Here is a 19,254-nt window from a genome sequence, read left to right as displayed (position 1 = left end):
TTTGCTTTCTCTTTCAATCTGTCTGTTACGGCTTAGTTTACTTTTCATTTTAACTTTGCTTCTTTTCATTTAGTTCCTCAGTGTCGTCTATTTCCTTGACTTTGTTTCAGTATTTATCATCTCTGCTGGTTTTGTCTTTGTTTTCCCCCTCCCCTCCCCCTTTCTACATCCTTCCTGTCCTATTACAGTAGGGGTGTCTGAAAAATAAACTTACCTAAGGTGAGGGACTAACACTTACAAAACAACGAGGAGTCCTTGTGGCACCTTATAGACTAACAAATTTATTTGGGCCTAAGCTTTCGTGGGCTAGAACCCACTTCATCAGATGCATGGAGTGGAAAATACAGTAGGAAGATATATATAGCAGTACATGAAAAGATGGGAGTTGCCTTACTAAGTGGGGGGTTGAGACAGTTCAATTAAAGTGGGCTATTATCAACAGGATGAAAAATCACTTTTGTAGTGGTAATGAGGGCAATGTAAGCAGGGTGGCTCATTTCAAACAGTTAACAAGAAGGTGTGAGTAACAGTAGGGGGAAATTAGTTTTTGTTTTTTTTTTTTTAGTTCTTGTAGTGACCCATCCACTCCCAGTCTTTATTCAGGCCTAATTTGATGGTGTCCAGTTTGAAAATTAATTCCAGTTCTGCAGTTTCTCGTTGGAGTCTGTTTCTGAAGTTTTGTTGTTGTTGAAGAATTGCCACTTTTAAGTCTGTTGTTGGGCTTATGCCCAAATAAATTTGTTAGTTTATGAGGTGCCACAAGGGCTCCTCGTTGTTTTTGCTGATACAGACTAACACGGCTACCACTCTGAAACCAGTCACTTACAAAATAGTTACCCTCCTGAGTCTTTCTTGCCAGACATCCCCATTTTGGTCACATCCCAGTTACCTATATTCTACACATACTTGGTGTGTTTGTACTTCTATTGTTTGAAAATTATTTTTAGTAGAAATAAAGAATAATTAAACTGAAAATGTAGAGTTTTTTACACTAAAAAGGAATCTCACAGCACTTCAGTTTTGCTCCATCAGTACTTTTTTCTCTACTCATTTGGGGTGTTTGTTCTACATTTGGGCTGTAGCACGCGGAGAGATAAAGCTAGAACCGTTTAGGTTTATAACCACTCAAAGGGTAGCTTAGCACTCCTTTTGGGTGAGTCCTGCTGTCGGCTTCTGACAGCTCTGTCCTTCGCAGATTCAGCTACTGCCAGGAGTACATTATGACTTAACTGGATGTACATTTAGGACTGGTCTGCACTAGCGTTAGATCAACGTAAGGCAGTTTATGTTGACCTAACTCTGTAAATGTCCATACTACACCATTGCTCCCGCTGATGCAAGTCACCCATTACACAGACATAATAACTCCACCTCCACGAGAGGCGTAGCGCTTAGGTTGATGTAGTTAAGTCAACACAGTGTCTGTGTAGACCAGGTGGGGCCAGGCGGAAGCTAGCACCCAGACCCCGAGACCCCGCTGTGCGGGGCCAGGCGCCAGCTGGCAGCCAGACCCTGGACCTCACTGCTACGCGGGGCCAGGCAGCAGCCAGCCCCGTCCCAGATCACGCTGGGCAGCAGATGGACCTGGACCCTGCCGTGCAGGGCCGGGTGGCAGCCGACAGCTGTACCCCGCCGCTGGACCCGCTGGACAGCCGGGACCCGGATCCTGCTGCACCAGGCCAGGCAGCCAGAACCTCCAGCACCTGGCTAGGTGCAGAGCGCAAGGCGCAGGGCTGGGGTGGAGCCTCACCTAAAACCTGGGGGTGCTGCAGCACCCCTGCAAACCTCTAGTTCACAGAGCCCCCCTCCCCCCCAACTTGCCCGAGACCCACTCTCCCGCACCCTGCCCTCCTATGGCACTCACCAGCCCCAGGCTGGCAGAAGCGCTCTTACAGGCTGCCAGATGCTGTCTCCCCCTCAGGCAGCCCTGCCCTCTGCCAGACCAGAGCAGCTGGGTGCTAATTGGGCCACATGTGGCCACGGGTTGAGAACTGCTGGTGTAGACAATGCGTAACTTACATGGCCTGTTGCTGCCTTTGAGAGCCTGAGCTATGAGCCCTGCGCAGGGCTCACCACCGCAGCCCCACTGACCCAGGGCTGACTGCCTGAGCTCTCAGCCCTATGCAGGGCTGACTGCCGGAGCTAGGGTGACCAGACATCAAGTGTGAAAAATCGGGACGGGGGTGGGGGGTAATAGGCGCCTATATGAGAAAAAGCCCCAAATTTCAGGACTGTCCCTATAAAATAGGGACATCTGGTCACCCTAGCCGGAGCCCATGGGAGCGGTCAGTGCCCCACAATGCCCTATACTGTCAGTTAAATTGGTAGAAGCACTTCTGGTGAGGATGCGCACTGCCAACAGAGGGGGCATAATGTGGACATGAAAAACCATAGTAATTACTGTGGTGGCTGTACGTCAACCTAACTGAGTCGACTTAATTTTGTAGTGTAGACCAGGCCTTACAGACTGCATGAAAGAGCTTTCAGGGGAGATAGTCAATTGCCCAGTACTACTCTCTGGCTTTTGTCAGAAAGGAAAGAATGGAGTCACTCAAGCAACACTGTAGTGCCCTGGTAGGACGGCAATGCCAGTGTGTTGAGCTTCGTGGTGTAACACCTTGTACATGAGAAGCAGGCATTGGGCAAACAATGGGAGTTCCCAGGTTGCAAAGGCCAGGCATGCACATCACAGGTTTCCCTGGTTATTAAAGAGGAAACCTTTATCCACTATTCCTGAGGGCTTATCTTCACCTAAAACACTACAGCTGTAGGGCTTCAGTATAGATACTATCTATGCTGACAGGAGAGATTCTCCTGTTGGCATAGGTAATCCACTTTCCCAAGAGACAGCAGCTAGTTAGACCAAAGAATTCTTCAAGAGAGCTAGCACTGTCTAGACGGGGACTTAGGTTGGCTAAACTACGCCACTCAGTGGTGTGGATTTCTCACCCTCCTGAGCAATGTCTCCTACCCCAACAAACAGGACAGCATTTTGGGACAGATGCTATATATGAATACTTGCTGAAGGGTCAGATGGGCAGTTAAATGGCTTTGAGGGGAACTCCAGGTGTGTTTACATCATTGTACACATCTTCACATAGAACTCCCTTCCCTACACTCCCCTCTACAAACACCCCAATCTACCCCACACAGGCATTCTCCCCTGTATGGTCTGTATTGCATCCCCAGTGAGAATGTATACCCCTACTTACACCCACTATGCCCCCCAGAAACCCTATAACCCCCACAAGCCCACTAGAGACCCTATACACACTCATTATGCTCCCAGGCGCCCTATCACCTGTACATGCCCCCCAGACCCTAAATTAATGGAGATATCCCATCTCCTAGAACTGGAAGGGACCTTGAAAGGTCATGGAGTCCAGCCCCCTGCCTTCACTAGCAGGACCAAGTACTGATTTTGCCCCAGATCACTAAGTGGCCCCCTCAAGGATTGAACTCATAACCCTGGGTTTAGCAGGCTAATGCTCAAACCACTGAGCTATCCCTCCCTGCATACTACAAACAGCTACTGTACTCCCCAGAGACCCCACCCAGAGACCCCATATCCCCTACATACACCCACTATACTCCCCAGAGACCCCATATCCCCTATAGACACCCACTATACTCCCCAGAGACCCCATATCCCCTATAGACACCTACTGTACTCCCCAGAGACCCCATATCCCCTACAGACACCCACTATACTCCCTAGAGACCCCATATCCCCTATAGACACCTACTGTACTCCCCAGGGACCCTAAATAACCCCGCAGTGCCTCGGAGATTTCCTACCCCACTTCCCCCCCCCCCCGGCTCCCTAGTCACATGACCTTCTACCCACGACCCCACCTCCGCGTGGTTCTTTTCGAGAAGGAAAACAAGGGATCTCGATTCCCATTGGTCCCTGCCCCTAGCGCCTCGCCTTCCTTCCTGACGTCATGACTGCTCCCCAGTGTGATAGATGGTGGGCGTGGCCAAAATAGAACGGCGACTTCCATCCGGGCACCGCTCTGTACGTCACACGCTGCGTCCCGGAGGGTGGGGGGAGGATTTCCACAAGAGACGAGCTGGGAGTGGCTGGGTGTTGGGCCAATCCAGGCGCGGTTCTGTGTTGTGCGGCCGGTTTGAATCCCAGGGGCTGCCGTTAGGTTCGTTAGCCGGGAGAGAGCCGCTTCAGCCGCGCGCCCGAGAGGCCGAGACCCCCCCCCCCCTCAGCGCCGCGAGGATGCCGAGGACCCCGCGCAAGAGGTGAGTGAGGGGACCCCCGGGAAGGGGGGGCGGGGCTGCCTGTCCTGGGTGACAACCGCTCCCCGGGCCTCCTGCTCAGCCCCCCCCGTCCGTACTGGGGGGACCCCCGTGTCTCCCTCCGTACCCCGGCCCCCCTTCTCCAGCCGGACGCTGCGCTCCCGGCCTGACGAGGTGTTTCTCCTCAGCGAGGTCCTGGCCTCCTCCCTGGTGAGCAGCGTCAACCACGCCCTGGGGAAGCTGCTGGACATCTGGCACCAGATCGGCATCAAGGAGGAGATGCAGCTGGAGCGCATGCAGGCCGTCAAGCAGCACATCGAGGTGAGGCGGGGGGGGTGTGAGTGTGTGTGTGTGGGGGGGGGGGGGGGTCCTCACCCCTGCCCATTTCCCCTGCTCAGCAACAATCCTGCTCCCTCCTCGTTTCCTCCTCCAGGGGCTCTGCTCAGCCTCACCCCTGTTGCCTCCTCCTGGGGTTCTTCACTGCTTGTGGGGGCTGCAGCTGGGTCCCCTCTCCTCCTCCTCCTCCTTCCCCGACGGGCTGTCGCAGAGGAACAGACCCAGTGCTCACAATGGGGTGGGGGAAGAGCAGGAGCTGAGTTGCTGGGCTCTTTCTCTTGCTTCCTGTGAGAATGAGGGTCCCATACTGAGGGGCTCTGCCTCCTTCCTGCACCAGCCCTACCCGTCTTCTCTTCTCCAGGAGGTGGGCAAGTGGGGAAAGCAGCCATACAGAGCGGGGTTTCTCCCAGCTGGCACTAAAATCATGTGCCTGTCAGTGACCTATCTCCCTTCTCAAAAATATTATTTCCTGGTTTGCAACCTGGCCCACTTTAAGCAGTGGTGCCCACCTGCTGCTGGATGCACTTTCCTGGGAACTCCTGCCCACCCTGATCTGTCCAGCACGCAAGCCAGAGAATGCCAGAGCTGCAGCTTTGTATGTAGCCTCAACTCCCAACCCCCTGTGCGGAGGCAGCAGTGGAAGGGTAAGTCCCTAGCATCCCACCTGGGAGGTTTGGGTTTAATTCCCTGTTCTGTTACAGACTTCTTGTGTGACCTGTACGTTTCCCCTAAGGGCTTTTGTGTCATTGACATGGATATAACAGTACTTCCTTATCTCCTAGTGGTCCTGTGAGAAGAAGGTTATAAATACTACAGTAACGAGGGCCATATAAATACCATTTTCACACCTTTGAGTGCTTCATTTTGCAACTGGGATATTTCCAATGTAGTTTTTAGATGAACTCTTTTGAAAATAAAGTTTTGCATTCTAGAATTTCTGTTCTGCTAGATAGAAGCAGAGCACTGTGTCCTACACACCTTGCAAGGCCACTTCTTACCATATTAGATCCTTCTCTCTCCTCACCCCTCTCCAAACCTCACTAGCCCTGCAGCTCTTGCCTTAGAAAATAAACAATCAATGAGACAGGACTCTCCCATTAGGAATATTTTCTCTCAAATTCTCACAGCACAGGAAGATTTGACAGAACAAGGAGCAATGGTCTCAAGTTGCAGTGGGGGAGGTCTAGGTTGGATATTCGGAAAAACTATTTCACTAGGATGGTGGTGAAGCACTGGAATGGGTTACCTAGGGAGGTGGTGGAATCTCCATCCTTAGAGCTTTTTAAGGTCTGGTTTGACAAAGCCCTGGCTAGGATGATTTAGTTGGGGTTGGTCCTGCTTTGAGCAGGGGGTTGGAATAGGTGACCTCCTGAGGTCTCTTCCAACCCTAATCTTCTATGATTTGTCACATGCATGTCCTGTTTGGCCGCCTTAGCTGTGCATGCACAGAGTAATTTTAAATGGGTTGCAACTTGGTCAAATAAAACAAATCTTTATCAGCACACTCAAAATCACTCTACTCTATGCAGAATTTCAACTCTACTTGGCCATTTCAACACTTAAGTTGGTAAAAGTTTTTTCTCGTGTATTGTGCCTGGAAAAGTTTTGTTCAGACTATGCATGAAAAACTTCAGATTGAAAGATAAAGGCTTTGGAAGGCTGAGCAACTGTGAACAGGGTTAGAACAGTAACTTCCAGATATCTTTAAAACTATACTTTTTTGTTGGAATAATTATTGGTACAGGATACCACCATGACACCAATTTGATCATGAATTCCTTTATTAAATCCAAAGACCAAATTATATTTATGCAATTGCTCTAAACATGTCTAAAAAGCCTACATAACAAGCAATTACTACATCCAACCAGTAACAGATGTTCATAAGCATTTAATTAAGACACAAATGGACTAAATCCAGGGGTGCTTAGACCTATGTTAACAACAAGGAGTCTGGTGGCACCTTAAAGACTAACAGATTTATTTGGGCATAAGCTTTCGTGGGTTAAAAACCTCACTTCTGCATCTGAAGAAGTGAGGTTTTTACCCACGAAAGCTTATGCCCAAATAAATCTGTTAGTCTTTAAGGTGCCACCAGACTCCTTGTTGTAGATACAGACTAACACGGCTACCCCCTGATACTAGACCTATGTTAGTTTACTCTAACTTGGTCAGGCAGATATTAGTAATGAACCCCCAAGAGTTGACCTTTTTATACCCTTTAACAAACAAGTGATTGCCAATTCCTGACTTCAGCTAAAACCCAGTTTTGGGTTGGGAACGCTTCTGCTTGGCATAGACAAGAGTTATGACTGAGCCCTTTTCTTCAAGATAGCATTGGTGTGTCAGGGATCAACTTTTCTTTGTCTATTAGAATCAGCTCTGATAACTAGAAACTTCTTTTCTCTTATGAGCTACATTGAGTTCGGCATTTTTACAACTTATCTTGCCAGTTACATATTTTTCCTTACAGACTTCCCACAATGGCTAACTGACTTTTGTTTTACTTAAACTACAAAGCACACATTTTCCTTCATTCCTACACTCTTGTACATGGTAGTTAGTGATGCGCTAAAACTGAATTGTACAAAGCACCTAAGTTTCTGCCTCCTCACATTAGTATAGAGCTTTGAGCCGACACCAAGCTTACTACAAAACAGACTGATGTTGTATGGTTATCCTAGCTTTCCAGAATGAAACCTTAGAAGTTGTTGGTTGGAAAGGGAATGTAAGCTTGGTATACCCCATATGGATGGCCATTCTAAATGTATGAAGTAGTGCAACAGGTGCCAAATCAAAAATGGGCTAGGGGTCTTAGGAGCTAGGGGAGTTGGACTGTGGAGTCCTACAGCCCAAGGAAGTGGCCCTGACAGATCTGCACCCGGAAGTACCCTAGAGGCTAGAGATGGAAATGGCAGCTTCCACACACTTAGACTCAGCTTCAGAAACGTGGGATCCAAGGGTTGGGTCCAGTTACAACAGATTGTCCCCTATGGGGATTCAGCCAGCTCTGTACCATGGAATTCACTACATCTACGTAAGTATACTAGCTCTGCAGTGATGGAAGGAGCAATAAATTAATTGGTGGTCAGTACATTGAATCTAAATACACATAGGGAGCTGCTTTGCTGATTGGGTAGTGATCATTTTTACTGTTTCTTCTGATCATGATGACACTTAGGTCAACAAAAAATTTGTCCAGGCTAACTAGTTTGAACTACACAGATGTACAGTTTTCTTTACTCAGTTTCTTAATTTAGGTAAAATCTTGGTGCAAGATTTGGTTCATACGGGCTTATTACTTGAAGACTAGTCATGTCCTGAGCTTAGAGGCATTGGCCTTTAAAATTTATTAAAAATACAGCACAAATGAAAGATTTAGACCTGTGCAAGAACTAGAGAGGCACTTAGGAAAAGTGATTAAATCTTACAGACCACAGGCTTGCAAACAAGTTTAAATAAGTAACAAGATTGTTGCAGTAGCTTCTATTTTGAGTCAACCATGGACCAAGTAGACCAGGATCATGCCATTTGAGAACTGGGGCTCGTAAATTGGATGTAGGTATCTTAGGGAATTGGTAGCATGTACAATTACTGAGGCTGTCTTGTGCCAAAGCTACCCTGAAGCACAATAGCAGGCAGTTTTGACTTGTAAGATTACATGCATACTAAAGTAAAGGACCCATAGACTGAAACAGTTTATTTCCATTTGGGAGCTACTTGTAAACCAAGTGAATGTTCACAATACTTGACAAACCATCCAGTTGTTCTGTTAAAGCAAACAAACCAGATATTGCTGGCTAGACTTAAAGAGCTCAAAGAGATTGGGAAGGATTAGAATTGAAGGGTAGGTCACTAATGATTAGATTAAGAGAGCCCTTCATAAAAAGCAATGGATGCCTATATACCTCTGACTTAAACATGCAATTAATATTGATGATTTTCTTAGCTAAGTGTGTCTGAACAGATTAGCCACAGAACAGATGGTAAAGCTTGAGGACCAGAAAATGCTGAAGGTCAGTGTGTGACTTCAACACCTGTAATTTAAGTGCCTCGTCCTATTGGCTTTGATATAATTTTGTAACAATAATTAGTACCCTTTTAAAATACTGTACTGTTCGAGTGCAGAAGTTCTGCCAGGTTGTAGCTATATTGTGTCCCCATAGATTAGAATAATCTGAGCAAATGCCTCATGACTTTCTCTGAGCTCATCTGACTAGACTGACATTTTATCCAGTCTATTGGTAGCCAGGATGGAGGGTTGTATCTCACTTAGAAGCCCACTGGATATCAGTTTAATTGATAGTCTGAAGTTAGGTACTGGACCAGGCTGAAGTAAATAGCTCTTGCAATCCTGCAAGCTGAGGAGATGAGTTTAAGCCTAAAGTTTTCCCTTTCTCTATTTGTAAGCTGTAGAGATGTCTCGAGGCCACTGTCTCCCTGTCTGGGATGCAATTAGTCTTCAGATATGGAGCAACTATGTAATGGGTATAGTGGAGGGAAGGGACAAACTAGTTTGGAACATATGGGCAGTGTAGAAGGAGAGGCGTGTGTGTATATAGATATCCATTAGTTTTTCTTTTTTTTAAAAAAAAAAGTGAATTAAAATGACTGCCTTCTAGTTAAGCAGGAGAACACTAAACTTGCTCCAAATCTTTTACATTCAAACGTTCCATTGGGTGTCTGCTTTCATGTTGCTCTTCTTTCAGGCAAGATGATCCTGCAGCATTGTCCCTCAACTTCTGAAAAGTAGTAGTGAAACTTATTAGGATCCTGTATTGGAGAGAAGGCTCATGCTATTGGTAGTTGATCTTATTCTCTGCATTATTGATTTGACTTATAATTCCATTGATGATGGAGACAGAACAGACCTGTTGGGTCACAATCTTACAGTTCATGGAAGACAAAAATACCATACCTCCGATAAGCTTTGGGGGTGGGGTTTACTGAAGTTAAGCATATATAAACATATGTATACACTGAAATACATAGATTGTGGAGTTTGTGAAGTGGTACTCAAAACTGGAAGGATTATACATGAGTCACATAAATGCTGGAACATCAGGCATGCAGTTTTTTGTTTTCCTCGCAACAATTAATATTGAACTTTGCAACTAGTGTCTAGGTGTATGGAGGCAGGAGTGAAAACGTGCTGCAAGGATCAGTAACTAAGAAGAGTCTCTTAAAAACGGTCATGTTCCTCATTTTCATGTGAATTAAAGATCTCTACTGCTTCTCTCAAACTGCATAAAATGTTGCTCTGTATTCTACTATTTAGAAAATATCCAAGCTAAAACACCTTCTTTCATGCTCACCATACTGTTTTATCTGATTTTTCTTGGGGTTACTTTTTTAGAGCAGAGTTATATTTCAAGTAGCTTCCTTTCACTAATACACAAACAGAAATTGAATCTGAGAAGCTTGGAATAGTAGCATGTGCTACCACGAACGAGGAACTGCTAAGAGTGCTCAAGTATCCCATTATATAAATGGATTCTGATTAGGGCTGCCAATTGGAATTAATGCAAGTGATTAATGCAAAACAAATTAACTAGATTACAAAAGTCATGATTAATCAGTTTTAATTGCACTGTTAAACAATAATAGAATACCCATTAAATGATTAGAAATATTTTGTATGTTTTTCCTACATTTTTAAATGATTTCAATCACAACACAGAATACAGTGTTGTTCACTTTATACTATTTTTATTACAAATATTTGCACTGTAAAAGATGAACAAAATAGTATTTTTCAGCTCCTCCTACATGTACTGTAGTGCAATCGCTTAATCATGAAAGTGCAACTTACAAATGTAGAATTATTTTTTTTACATAACTGCACTCCAAAACAATATAAAACTTCAGAGCCTACAAGTCCACTTAGTCCTACTTCTTGTTCAGCCAATCGCTGAGACAAACAAGTTTGTTTACAATTACAGGAGATAATGCTGCCCACTTCTTATTTACAATGTTACCTGAAAGTGAGAACAGGTGTTTGCATGGCACTGTTGTAGCTGGCATGGCAAGGTATTTATGTGCCAGATATACTAAACATTTGTGTGCTTCTTCATGATTTCACTTGTTCAGTGTTGTTGGGTTGCTTACGTGGGTACCTAGAGGCTAAATATGAGACTCCTGGGGGGATTCTGTGCCACTGCGCATGCTTAGAATTTATGTCCCCCACAGATTTCTTTGCTTCCCTGCAGAATAATACTTTCTGATGGGGAAGCAAAAGGAAGCCACAAGAGCGGTCATGTGACCCTCCCCAGCAGTATATTTTAGGTGCCCAGGGCAGCCGGCAGAGAGGTAAATCAATGTGAGGCAAGGGGCGGGACTGGGGAAGACCTGGCGAGTGGCTCCTACCCTGCGCTGGGCTCAGCTGCTAGTTCTGGTTGGGCTGGGGAGGATGGGACTTCCCCTTCACATCTTCTGGGGCTATCATACCCACTCCCAGATTTCTCCCCTGGCTTTAGGAAGCTCTGCAAACTCTCTCTCACCCCCCAGCCCCCTGTGCTTCCTGCACCCATCGCTCCTCAGGTGCAGGGGGAGGGATCGCTGTACAGGGAGCTGCTTCCCCCATCCACCCAACCTCTGTGCAACCAGATTCCCCTTATACCCAGACCCCACCCGATAAGCCCCACTCCCCCTGCACCTGGACCACCCTGAGCCACCTACACATGGATCCCCACCCTACTGAGCCCCAACCAGCTGCACCTGATCCTTGCCCCACTCCCCCAGCATCTGGACCCCACCACTGAGCTCCCCACACCCAGACCCCCCTGCCGAGCTCTATCCCTGCCCCCCCCCGACACCTCTTTGGCTGAGCACCAACTACCTTCACCCGGACCCCCTGCAGAGTCCATTACTGTTGCACCCAGATCCCCCCCCAACAAGCCCCTGTGCATCTGGATCTCCCCCTTCTCCTCTTCTCCCCCCCCCCCGCACCTGGATCTCACACTGAGCCACCCACACCCAGATTGCCCCACACAGAACCCTCTCAACCCACACCTGGATCCCCCCACACTAAGCCCCTCCACACTTGGATCCTGCCTTGCTGAACCTGCTTGCCCACACCTGGTGCACCTGGCACAGAGGGGCAAGGCCCTGGGGTGTTTCTGGGCCAGGCTCGGTCCTTGCACTGTGTCAGGGTTGGGTGCAGCCTCATCGCTGAGTCCGTGTCCTGGGGGAACCTGCACAGTGATCTCTCACCTGTGCAGCCAGTGGCCTGTGCTCCTCACTGCCATGCTGGAGCCTCACATTTATTTGACAAATAAAATTTGCAGAATTTTAAAATACTGTGTACAGAATTTTTATTTTTTTGGCACAGAATGCCCTCAGGAGTAGTAGGAAGAGGGAGCAGGGGCTGTATAGTGATCAAGCAGAGATACTAAGAGTAGCTCTGTCTTGCTAGCTAACATATCGGCAATATGATGTCTTATAGATGCTCCCAGAAGAAAAATAATACATATAAGTTTCCTGAATGCGTGTTAATCACCTGCTCTCCATCCACATAGGAGGAAGGTTTTGGTCTTTACTATGATAGGAGTTCACTGCTACAACAGCCTTTCTGAGAGACTGGAATAGGGGTAGCAGAGTTACAGATTCTGTGCCAAATGATCAGAAAATGAGATGGGGCAGCTGGAGAGTATTGACACCTCATTTGTGTAGCTAAGCAGAGACCACCTGCAGTCAAGAATACCAAAGCTGCATGTTAAGTAACTACCACAGTGATCTTGCATGATCATGATGGGGAGGGATAGGGATCCATGCTGAGTTGGTGAACTCCTCTCCCTTGTGACTCATGGTAACTTAAGTTCAGGCTACAAAACTAAACGTTGATGCCCACGTTTGTTCACCCAGATCAGACCCTTCTTAGTAACCATAGTTACTAATAGGATGCTTATATGGAATTTATTATCTATACTGCAGGAGCCGCAGTCATGGACCAGGACCCCATTGTGCTAGGTACTGTATGGCAAAGACCATCCTTGATCCAAAGTGCTTACTCTGTTTTTATAATGCACTTCAATAGCCAATACCAAATGTACCCAGAAGAAAATAGCGCTGTTTGTATTTAAGTAAGGATTTGAGAATTATTGAATAATCTCTCCTTTCAAATGAGGTACTAACCTTAGAGTTGCTTGTAATAGGTTGTGACCATTTACATTTCCATCTAAAATTTTGAAACTTCATTAACTCATTATTTAAGGGCTCCTGCATACAGGATAAATCCCAAATTTTAATTGACTTTCCTATAAGAGATCAGAGAGTCAGTTGTCTTGGATTTAAACCACTTAAATGCCTCTAAAGTGAAATATGCCATATGTAGTCCCCTAAGAAGCTATTTATATCTTTACAAAGGAACTAAGAAAAGACCATTTGACTTTTTCAAGGGTCTCTTAGGTGTGAATTGGCAAAATGTGCATTAGGTCAGATTTCATAAATGGATAATAAATCTCTCATGTAGGCAAAGCCAACTGCCCAAATTCTAGTGAAATAAAAATAAGACCGAACTTCATAAGAGATGCTTGATAGGCATACCTTCTCACCACTGCTAAGGCACTTTGTAGTGCTTAGGATCACACATGACATGGAAACACATGGCCCTTACTTCGACTAGTTTCCCAACCCAATGTTAGACATGACAACAAGGATTAAAATACTGGGTTGGGCTGGTGGTCCACAGGACTAGTATCCTGCCTAACAACAGCTGTTACCAGATGCATCAGAGTAAGGTGCTAGAAATCCCAAAATGGGCAATTATAGAATACGTGGCCTATGGCAACTTAATTGATTACGCCCCTCAGAGGCTGGCTAATTCCCTTAAACCTGAGGGTGTATTGCTTCCTAACACTTTCTTTTTAATCCTGTCTTGTAATTGTGGGTGTCCTCATCCCTATAAACACCCAACATGTATTGATCCAGCCATCTGCAGGCTCCAGCAGTGCTTCAGCAGCCAGTTGTAGCTGTATTCCAGTAGCTAGCCCTATATTGCCCCAGAGATCATATGCAAAGTAGCTCCCAACTTTCTGGATCAACTAGTGATGGATATAGGCAGCAAGTGCTGTACAACAGAATCCTGCAGAATCTCCTAGAGCTGATTTATTCTGTTTCCATGAACATGGTAAAACATAGACTATTTGCGGCTTAGTGGTTTGGGAAGTCTGAGGTAGCAAGCTTTGAAAGATTCCTAGGGATCTATTCCACTTCCTTCCTGATCTACAAATGGTTGGAAGTCGTCAGAATGATCTGAATTTGAACAACTTAAAACAAGTCACTGAAAACGAAGTTCAAAATGGAAACATTGAGTTCTCCTTAACATGTCTTCAGCACTTTCCTAAACACTTAACCTAATCAGATCATTGCACTGACATTTTCTCAGGTTCTCTTATGCATTTTCAGAACCTTTGGAACGTAGCTCCTCTCCTGGAGCATTAATTAATTAACTGGGATGTATCAGCAGGAGTGTTGTTGTAAGCAAGACATGAGAAATCTTTTACTCTACTCCATGCTGATTATGCCTCAGTTGGAGTATTGTGTCCAGTTTTGGGTGCCACATTTCAGGAAAGATCTGGACTTTCTCCAATTTGTCCATAGGAGAGCAACAAAAATGATTAAAGGTCTAGAAAACATGACATATGAGGGAAGACTGAAAAAGCTGGGTTTGTTTAGTCTGGAGAAAAGAAGACTGAGGGAGGCTATAACAGTTTTCAAGTACATCAAAGGTTGTTACAAGGAGGAGAGTGAAAAATTGTTTTCCTTAACCTCCGAGAATAGGACAAAAAGCCGAGGTCTTAAATTGCAGCAAGGGAGGTTTAGGTTGGATATTAGGAAAAACTTCCTAACTATTAGAGTGGTTAAGCACTGGAATAAATTGCCTAGGGAGATTGTGGAATCTCTGATATTGGAGGTCTTTGAGAACAGATTAGACAAACGTGTCTAGTTATTACTTGGTCCTGCCTTGAGCACAGTGGACTGGACTAGATGACCTACTGAGGTCCCTTCCATTCCTAGCAATGAAGTCTATTACTAATGAAGTCAACCTGTTAGATTGGGGGCAGTGGGGGGACTTAGTGTTGAAGATGGGTCTTTTAAAATGAAAATAACTAAAATGGTGCATTGCTGTGACAGTCTACATAAATGGCAATTGGTTCATGGCTAAAAAGGATAGCTCAGTGGTTTGAGCATGGGCCTGCTAAACCCAGGGTTGCGAGTTCAATCCTTGAGGGGGCCATGTAGGGAACTGGGGTAAAAATCTGTCTGGGGATTGGTCCTGCTTTGAGCGGGGGGTTGGACTAGATGACCTCCTGAGGTTCCTTCCAACCCTGATATTCTATGATTCTTCTTCTATGAAATATCTAATCATTTCTCGCTTTTATAAAAGCTTTTTATCAGTTGATATTGAAGTGCTTTACAGAGGAGGTTAGAATTATCCCCATGTTATAAATGAGGAAACAGATGAAGTGAATTTGATGAAAGTCATAGCATCTGCAAAAGTGGAAACTTGAAACTCGATGTGCAAAATCTAGCAACGTTAAGGGAACATAGCTCTAGGTTTTGTCAAAACCTTAATGTGCATAGAAAATAGGGCCTGAGAGGCAAGGTAACAATCCTCAGGGACTATTTTCTATGGGTTGCTACCTCCTTTCTTTCTTTCTTTCTTTTTCTTTCTTTCTTTCCCTGAGACTATTTTCTAAGCATATGAAGCTTCTGACTATATCTAGGCCCACGGTTCTCAAACTTCATTGCACCGCGGCCCCCTTCTGACAACAAAAATTACTACATGACCCCAGAAGTGGGGACTGAAGCCTGAGCTTGCCGCCCTGGGTTGGGGGGCCCAAAGCCCAAGCCCCTCCACCTTAGGTGGGGGGGGCCCAAACCCAAGGGCTTCAGCCCTGGGCAGAGGGCATGTAACCAGAGCCCTGCTGCCCAGGGCTGAAGCTATTGGGCTTCAGCTTTGTCCCCGAGCACGGGGGCTCGGGCTTCGGCTTTGTCCCCGGGCCCCAGCAAGTCTGAAACCAGCCCTGGCAACCCCATTAAAATGGGTCCTCTGATCTAGACCTATGTTCCCTTAATGTCCCTTAATTTTGCACATCATTGAGTTTCAAAATGCATGCCCACTTTTGCAGATGCAATAATGACTTTCACCAAATTGTTTTCATGTGTCTAAGAAACATGATTTAACAACTGTCATAACTCTAGTCAAGTGCCACCTCTTGGCCATTCACCAGGGTACTGTGCAGGAATCCAGCTGCTGAATCCTCAGCTGCCTTAAGCCTCCAGAATCTGACTGGACTTCAGGCACAGCAGTTTTCTTGGATCCTCTAGGCACACTTGGGGTGCAGACACTGTGTCTGCTCTCTTCTGAGAGCTGAAACCGTGTGACCTGCTGCCCAGTCCCTAGAACCAGTGCTGGCCACTGACTCTCCCCATAGCTTAAACATACCCTCTTTCAGAGCTCCTGCTCTGGGATGTTCTGGGTTCATAGTTTACTTTCTCAAGGGGAATATGAATAGTGTAACACAAATGCACACTTTACACAGGATTCTAAAGCCAGTGCTGTTACTCACATGAGGAAATACAGTTCTGTACAAAAATAAAACCTACATTCCTTTGTCTGCTGCAGTTTCTTCACCATTCCAGAGCATTCTTTGGGCTGGGGTCAGTCGTCTGGGCTGGTCCAGGGTCCTTCTGCTGCATGGTTTGTTCTGAAACATGGACACTTCTCTCTCCTGCCCACAAGTTCCTGTGTGGCTCTCCCAGTCTTCCCACTGAGAGTATATCTACACTGCAAACAGGAGGTGCGATTGCAGCACATGTAGACATAGCTGAGCTAGCTCTGAGTCAAGTCACTTCAAGCAGTAGTGTAACCCAGGTAGCCTGGAACCATGGGTATGTAGTAGGGCAGCAAGCATGTGCTGCCACACCTACACGGCTAGTTTGAGCCAGCTGGCTCTATCATGGCTAGCTTAGGTGTGCCTACATGTGCTGCAATTGCACCTCCCTGACCATAGTGTAGGTGTACCCATAGTCCTTTTTAACCCTTGCTTTATTTGTCCTCTTTGGAAATTTTCCACTCCCCTCCCCCGCCCAACGAGTAGGCAGAAGTGTAGCTACTCCTAGGCTCCAGCTATCAGTATAGCTATTGGCTAGTCACAGTACAAACATTAAAGTTAGGGATCCTCCATTGTTATGACCTACACTTAAAATTTAGATTGATCTAGCTACGTTGCTTAGGGGTGTGAAAAAATTCACACCCTGCGTGATGTTAGCTATGCCAACCTAACCCCTGGTGTAGACATGGCTAGGTTGATAGACGAATGATTCAGTTGACCTAGCTACCACCATTTAGGGAGGTGTATTACCTACAGCAATAGGAAAAACTTCCATTGTTAGACACAATTTTTATCTATGCTACAGGCTTTGTTTGGCGTAGCTATGGTGCCAAAGCTATGCTGCTGTAGTCCCTGTAATGTAGATAAGCCCTTAGTCTGGTGTGTTCCTGATACAGGTCTTGTCAGCAATGTTGGCTACACAGAAATAGAGGCATTTCATGATACCGCAGTTTTCCTTGTGCCAATCTCATAACATTAACCAGAAGTTGTACAGCAATTTACAAATTATATTGATAGTTTAGTGCTGGGCCCAGTGTTGGGCTTGGTTACTGTGAAGTATGTTAGATCTGTCCTACTTATTGATAATTATTTTGTACCCTTTCCTGGGCAGGATCTGTTGAACGAAATGATTACAGAGGAATGCCAGTTAAAGGAAAGAATCGAAAGCAGCATTGAACGCCGTAAAAAGGAATTGACGTCACTGAGAAATGAACTGTCGCTGGACCCCTACCTGGTAAGATGGCTCTAGGTTTATTATGCCTGACACACAATCTACTAGTTGACTCCAAGGTTAAATTTGCTGTTTGAAACTGTTCAAATATGGATCAAATGTTACCATGTAGGTGCTTTTTTGATGTAAAATTTCAATGTTAATATTTATGCTCCTTGAATTTTCTATACACGTTTTGGGTTTTTTCTTTTTCTTTTTGGTGTTTGTCGCCTCCTCCTCCCCTTCCCCCCCACCATACAGTTTTCATAAGAAATCTAAAGTTGGTCTCTAGCAGAAATTCATTAGGGTTTCTAACATCTACCTCTATTTTAAAAACAAATTATAAGTGTGGGTCTATAGGGATCAATCCTGAGCAGATCTGCTAAAACAAGTAATTTATAGAAAAATATTAGGGTAAGGGTCACTTTTCTGTCTATCATAACAAACAGTTAATCTAGCTGCAGAGGCCATCAAATCTCTCCCTTCAGAGAAATTCATGAATTGCCTATTTAAAAATTACTGCTACTGTGGTCTGAAGACTGTGAGGACTCAGGCTGCATCAGTTAAAATGGTTGCCATTTTGCTACAGTAGGAAAATGAGGAAGCTTACGAAGCCTTTGGCAAATATGACCACTGCCTCCTATTGTTCCCAGTGGGAAGGATACCCCGTTGATATCAGGAATGATTGCAGCCCCTCCCTACTGTTTCAGAAGTAGAGAGGAGCCTGTGAGGTGTGAAGGAATATGAGGGGCAGGGAAAGCAGGAGAGAGAACTGGGACGTGTTTCATAACCTCAAACCCGTTTACTTGTCTTGCACAAAAAATATTAGACTACTTCCTTCTCTTGCCTTAGTATAACTTAAACATGATCTCCATCTGGTGTGTTCAGCAACCATTGTGAGCTGTCATGAGTTTGTCCAAGGAAGACCAGTCTCCGTAATTCCATGTTGTCTGGTACACATAGAGCTTAATCCTTGTGTATTCTTGCAGTAAGCCCCCTGCGACATGGGATGTTGGTCCTGACAAACTTGATAAAGTTGCCTTTGAGTTCCTTGGTCCATGTAAGCTTGTTTCTTAGATGAGAAGTCATTTTCCTGGTAGCAGTGACTTGTGCTCTCAGTGACTAATCTGATTTAAATCAAGTCTTAAGTATAATGTGGTGGTGCAGACTCGGTTCAGAAAGGAGTTCTACATTAGTGATGCTGTTCTGCTCAGTGTTCCCATGCCTGTGTCAGTCTGGCCTAGTGTAGCTCTGGATGGCCATCAGTCTTGTGAGTGAACCCAACTGCTGGACCCAAATGACTGGTCCCTTTTCCTAGCTCTGGGGGTTTCAGGCAACTCCCAGGTGCAGACCCCATGTCTGACATTCTTCTTAGGCAGTGGGATACCAGAGTTTGGCCACCTTAGACCCCAAAATAGTACCTCAGATCTCCTGAGCCACCAATTGCTTAGACACTTTTTCCGTAGAGTCTTGCAAACTCCACAACTCTGGCTTCAGGGACAATGTGGCAAAAACACAGGTTTAGGTATCTGGTTAAGAAACTCCTGTGTGAACTTTTTAAAGCATGCTAGTGTTAGATTTATTTGAAAAACACAAATTTGAACACCGCCTCCCTTCCTTCCTTGTCTGATCTTGCCACTCCTGTGACTCCTAGGTTAGGGCTAGGAAGCACTGTCTGTCTGCCTTAACCTGGTGGTCTTGCACATGCTGGTTGTCTGGCCACTTTGTTTTAAGAGGAGTGCTTCTCTAATAGTCTTTGTCCCTCTTTTGCCCATATGCTTTGGTAGGGGAGCTCCAAGTCTCAGCCTACTTCCCACGCCCCATTGGCTTCTGTGCAGT

The 19,254-nt window shown here is 45.6% G+C and overlaps 1 protein-coding gene across 1 annotated transcript in view; it reads left to right on the top strand.

Annotated features, from left to right (window-relative positions):
- Nucleotides 1–4,231: 4,231 nt before the first annotated feature.
- Nucleotides 4,232–19,254, top strand: part of LOC135880504 (protein regulator of cytokinesis 1-like) — a 40,864-nt gene continuing 25,841 nt past the window's right edge. Inside the window, exons 1-3 of the mRNA XM_065406818.1 lie at nt 4,232–4,254; nt 4,440–4,572; nt 17,317–17,439. Coding sequence (XP_065262890.1) covers nt 4,232–4,254; nt 4,440–4,572; nt 17,317–17,439 — 279 coding nt within the window. The remainder of the gene's footprint in view (nt 4,255–4,439; nt 4,573–17,316; nt 17,440–19,254) is intronic.

Source organism: Emys orbicularis, chromosome 6 (assembly GCF_028017835.1).
Source record: "Emys orbicularis isolate rEmyOrb1 chromosome 6, rEmyOrb1.hap1, whole genome shotgun sequence".
NCBI lineage: Eukaryota > Metazoa > Chordata > Testudines > Emydidae > Emys > Emys orbicularis.
This window is presented reverse-complemented; position numbering and strand designations above follow the sequence as displayed.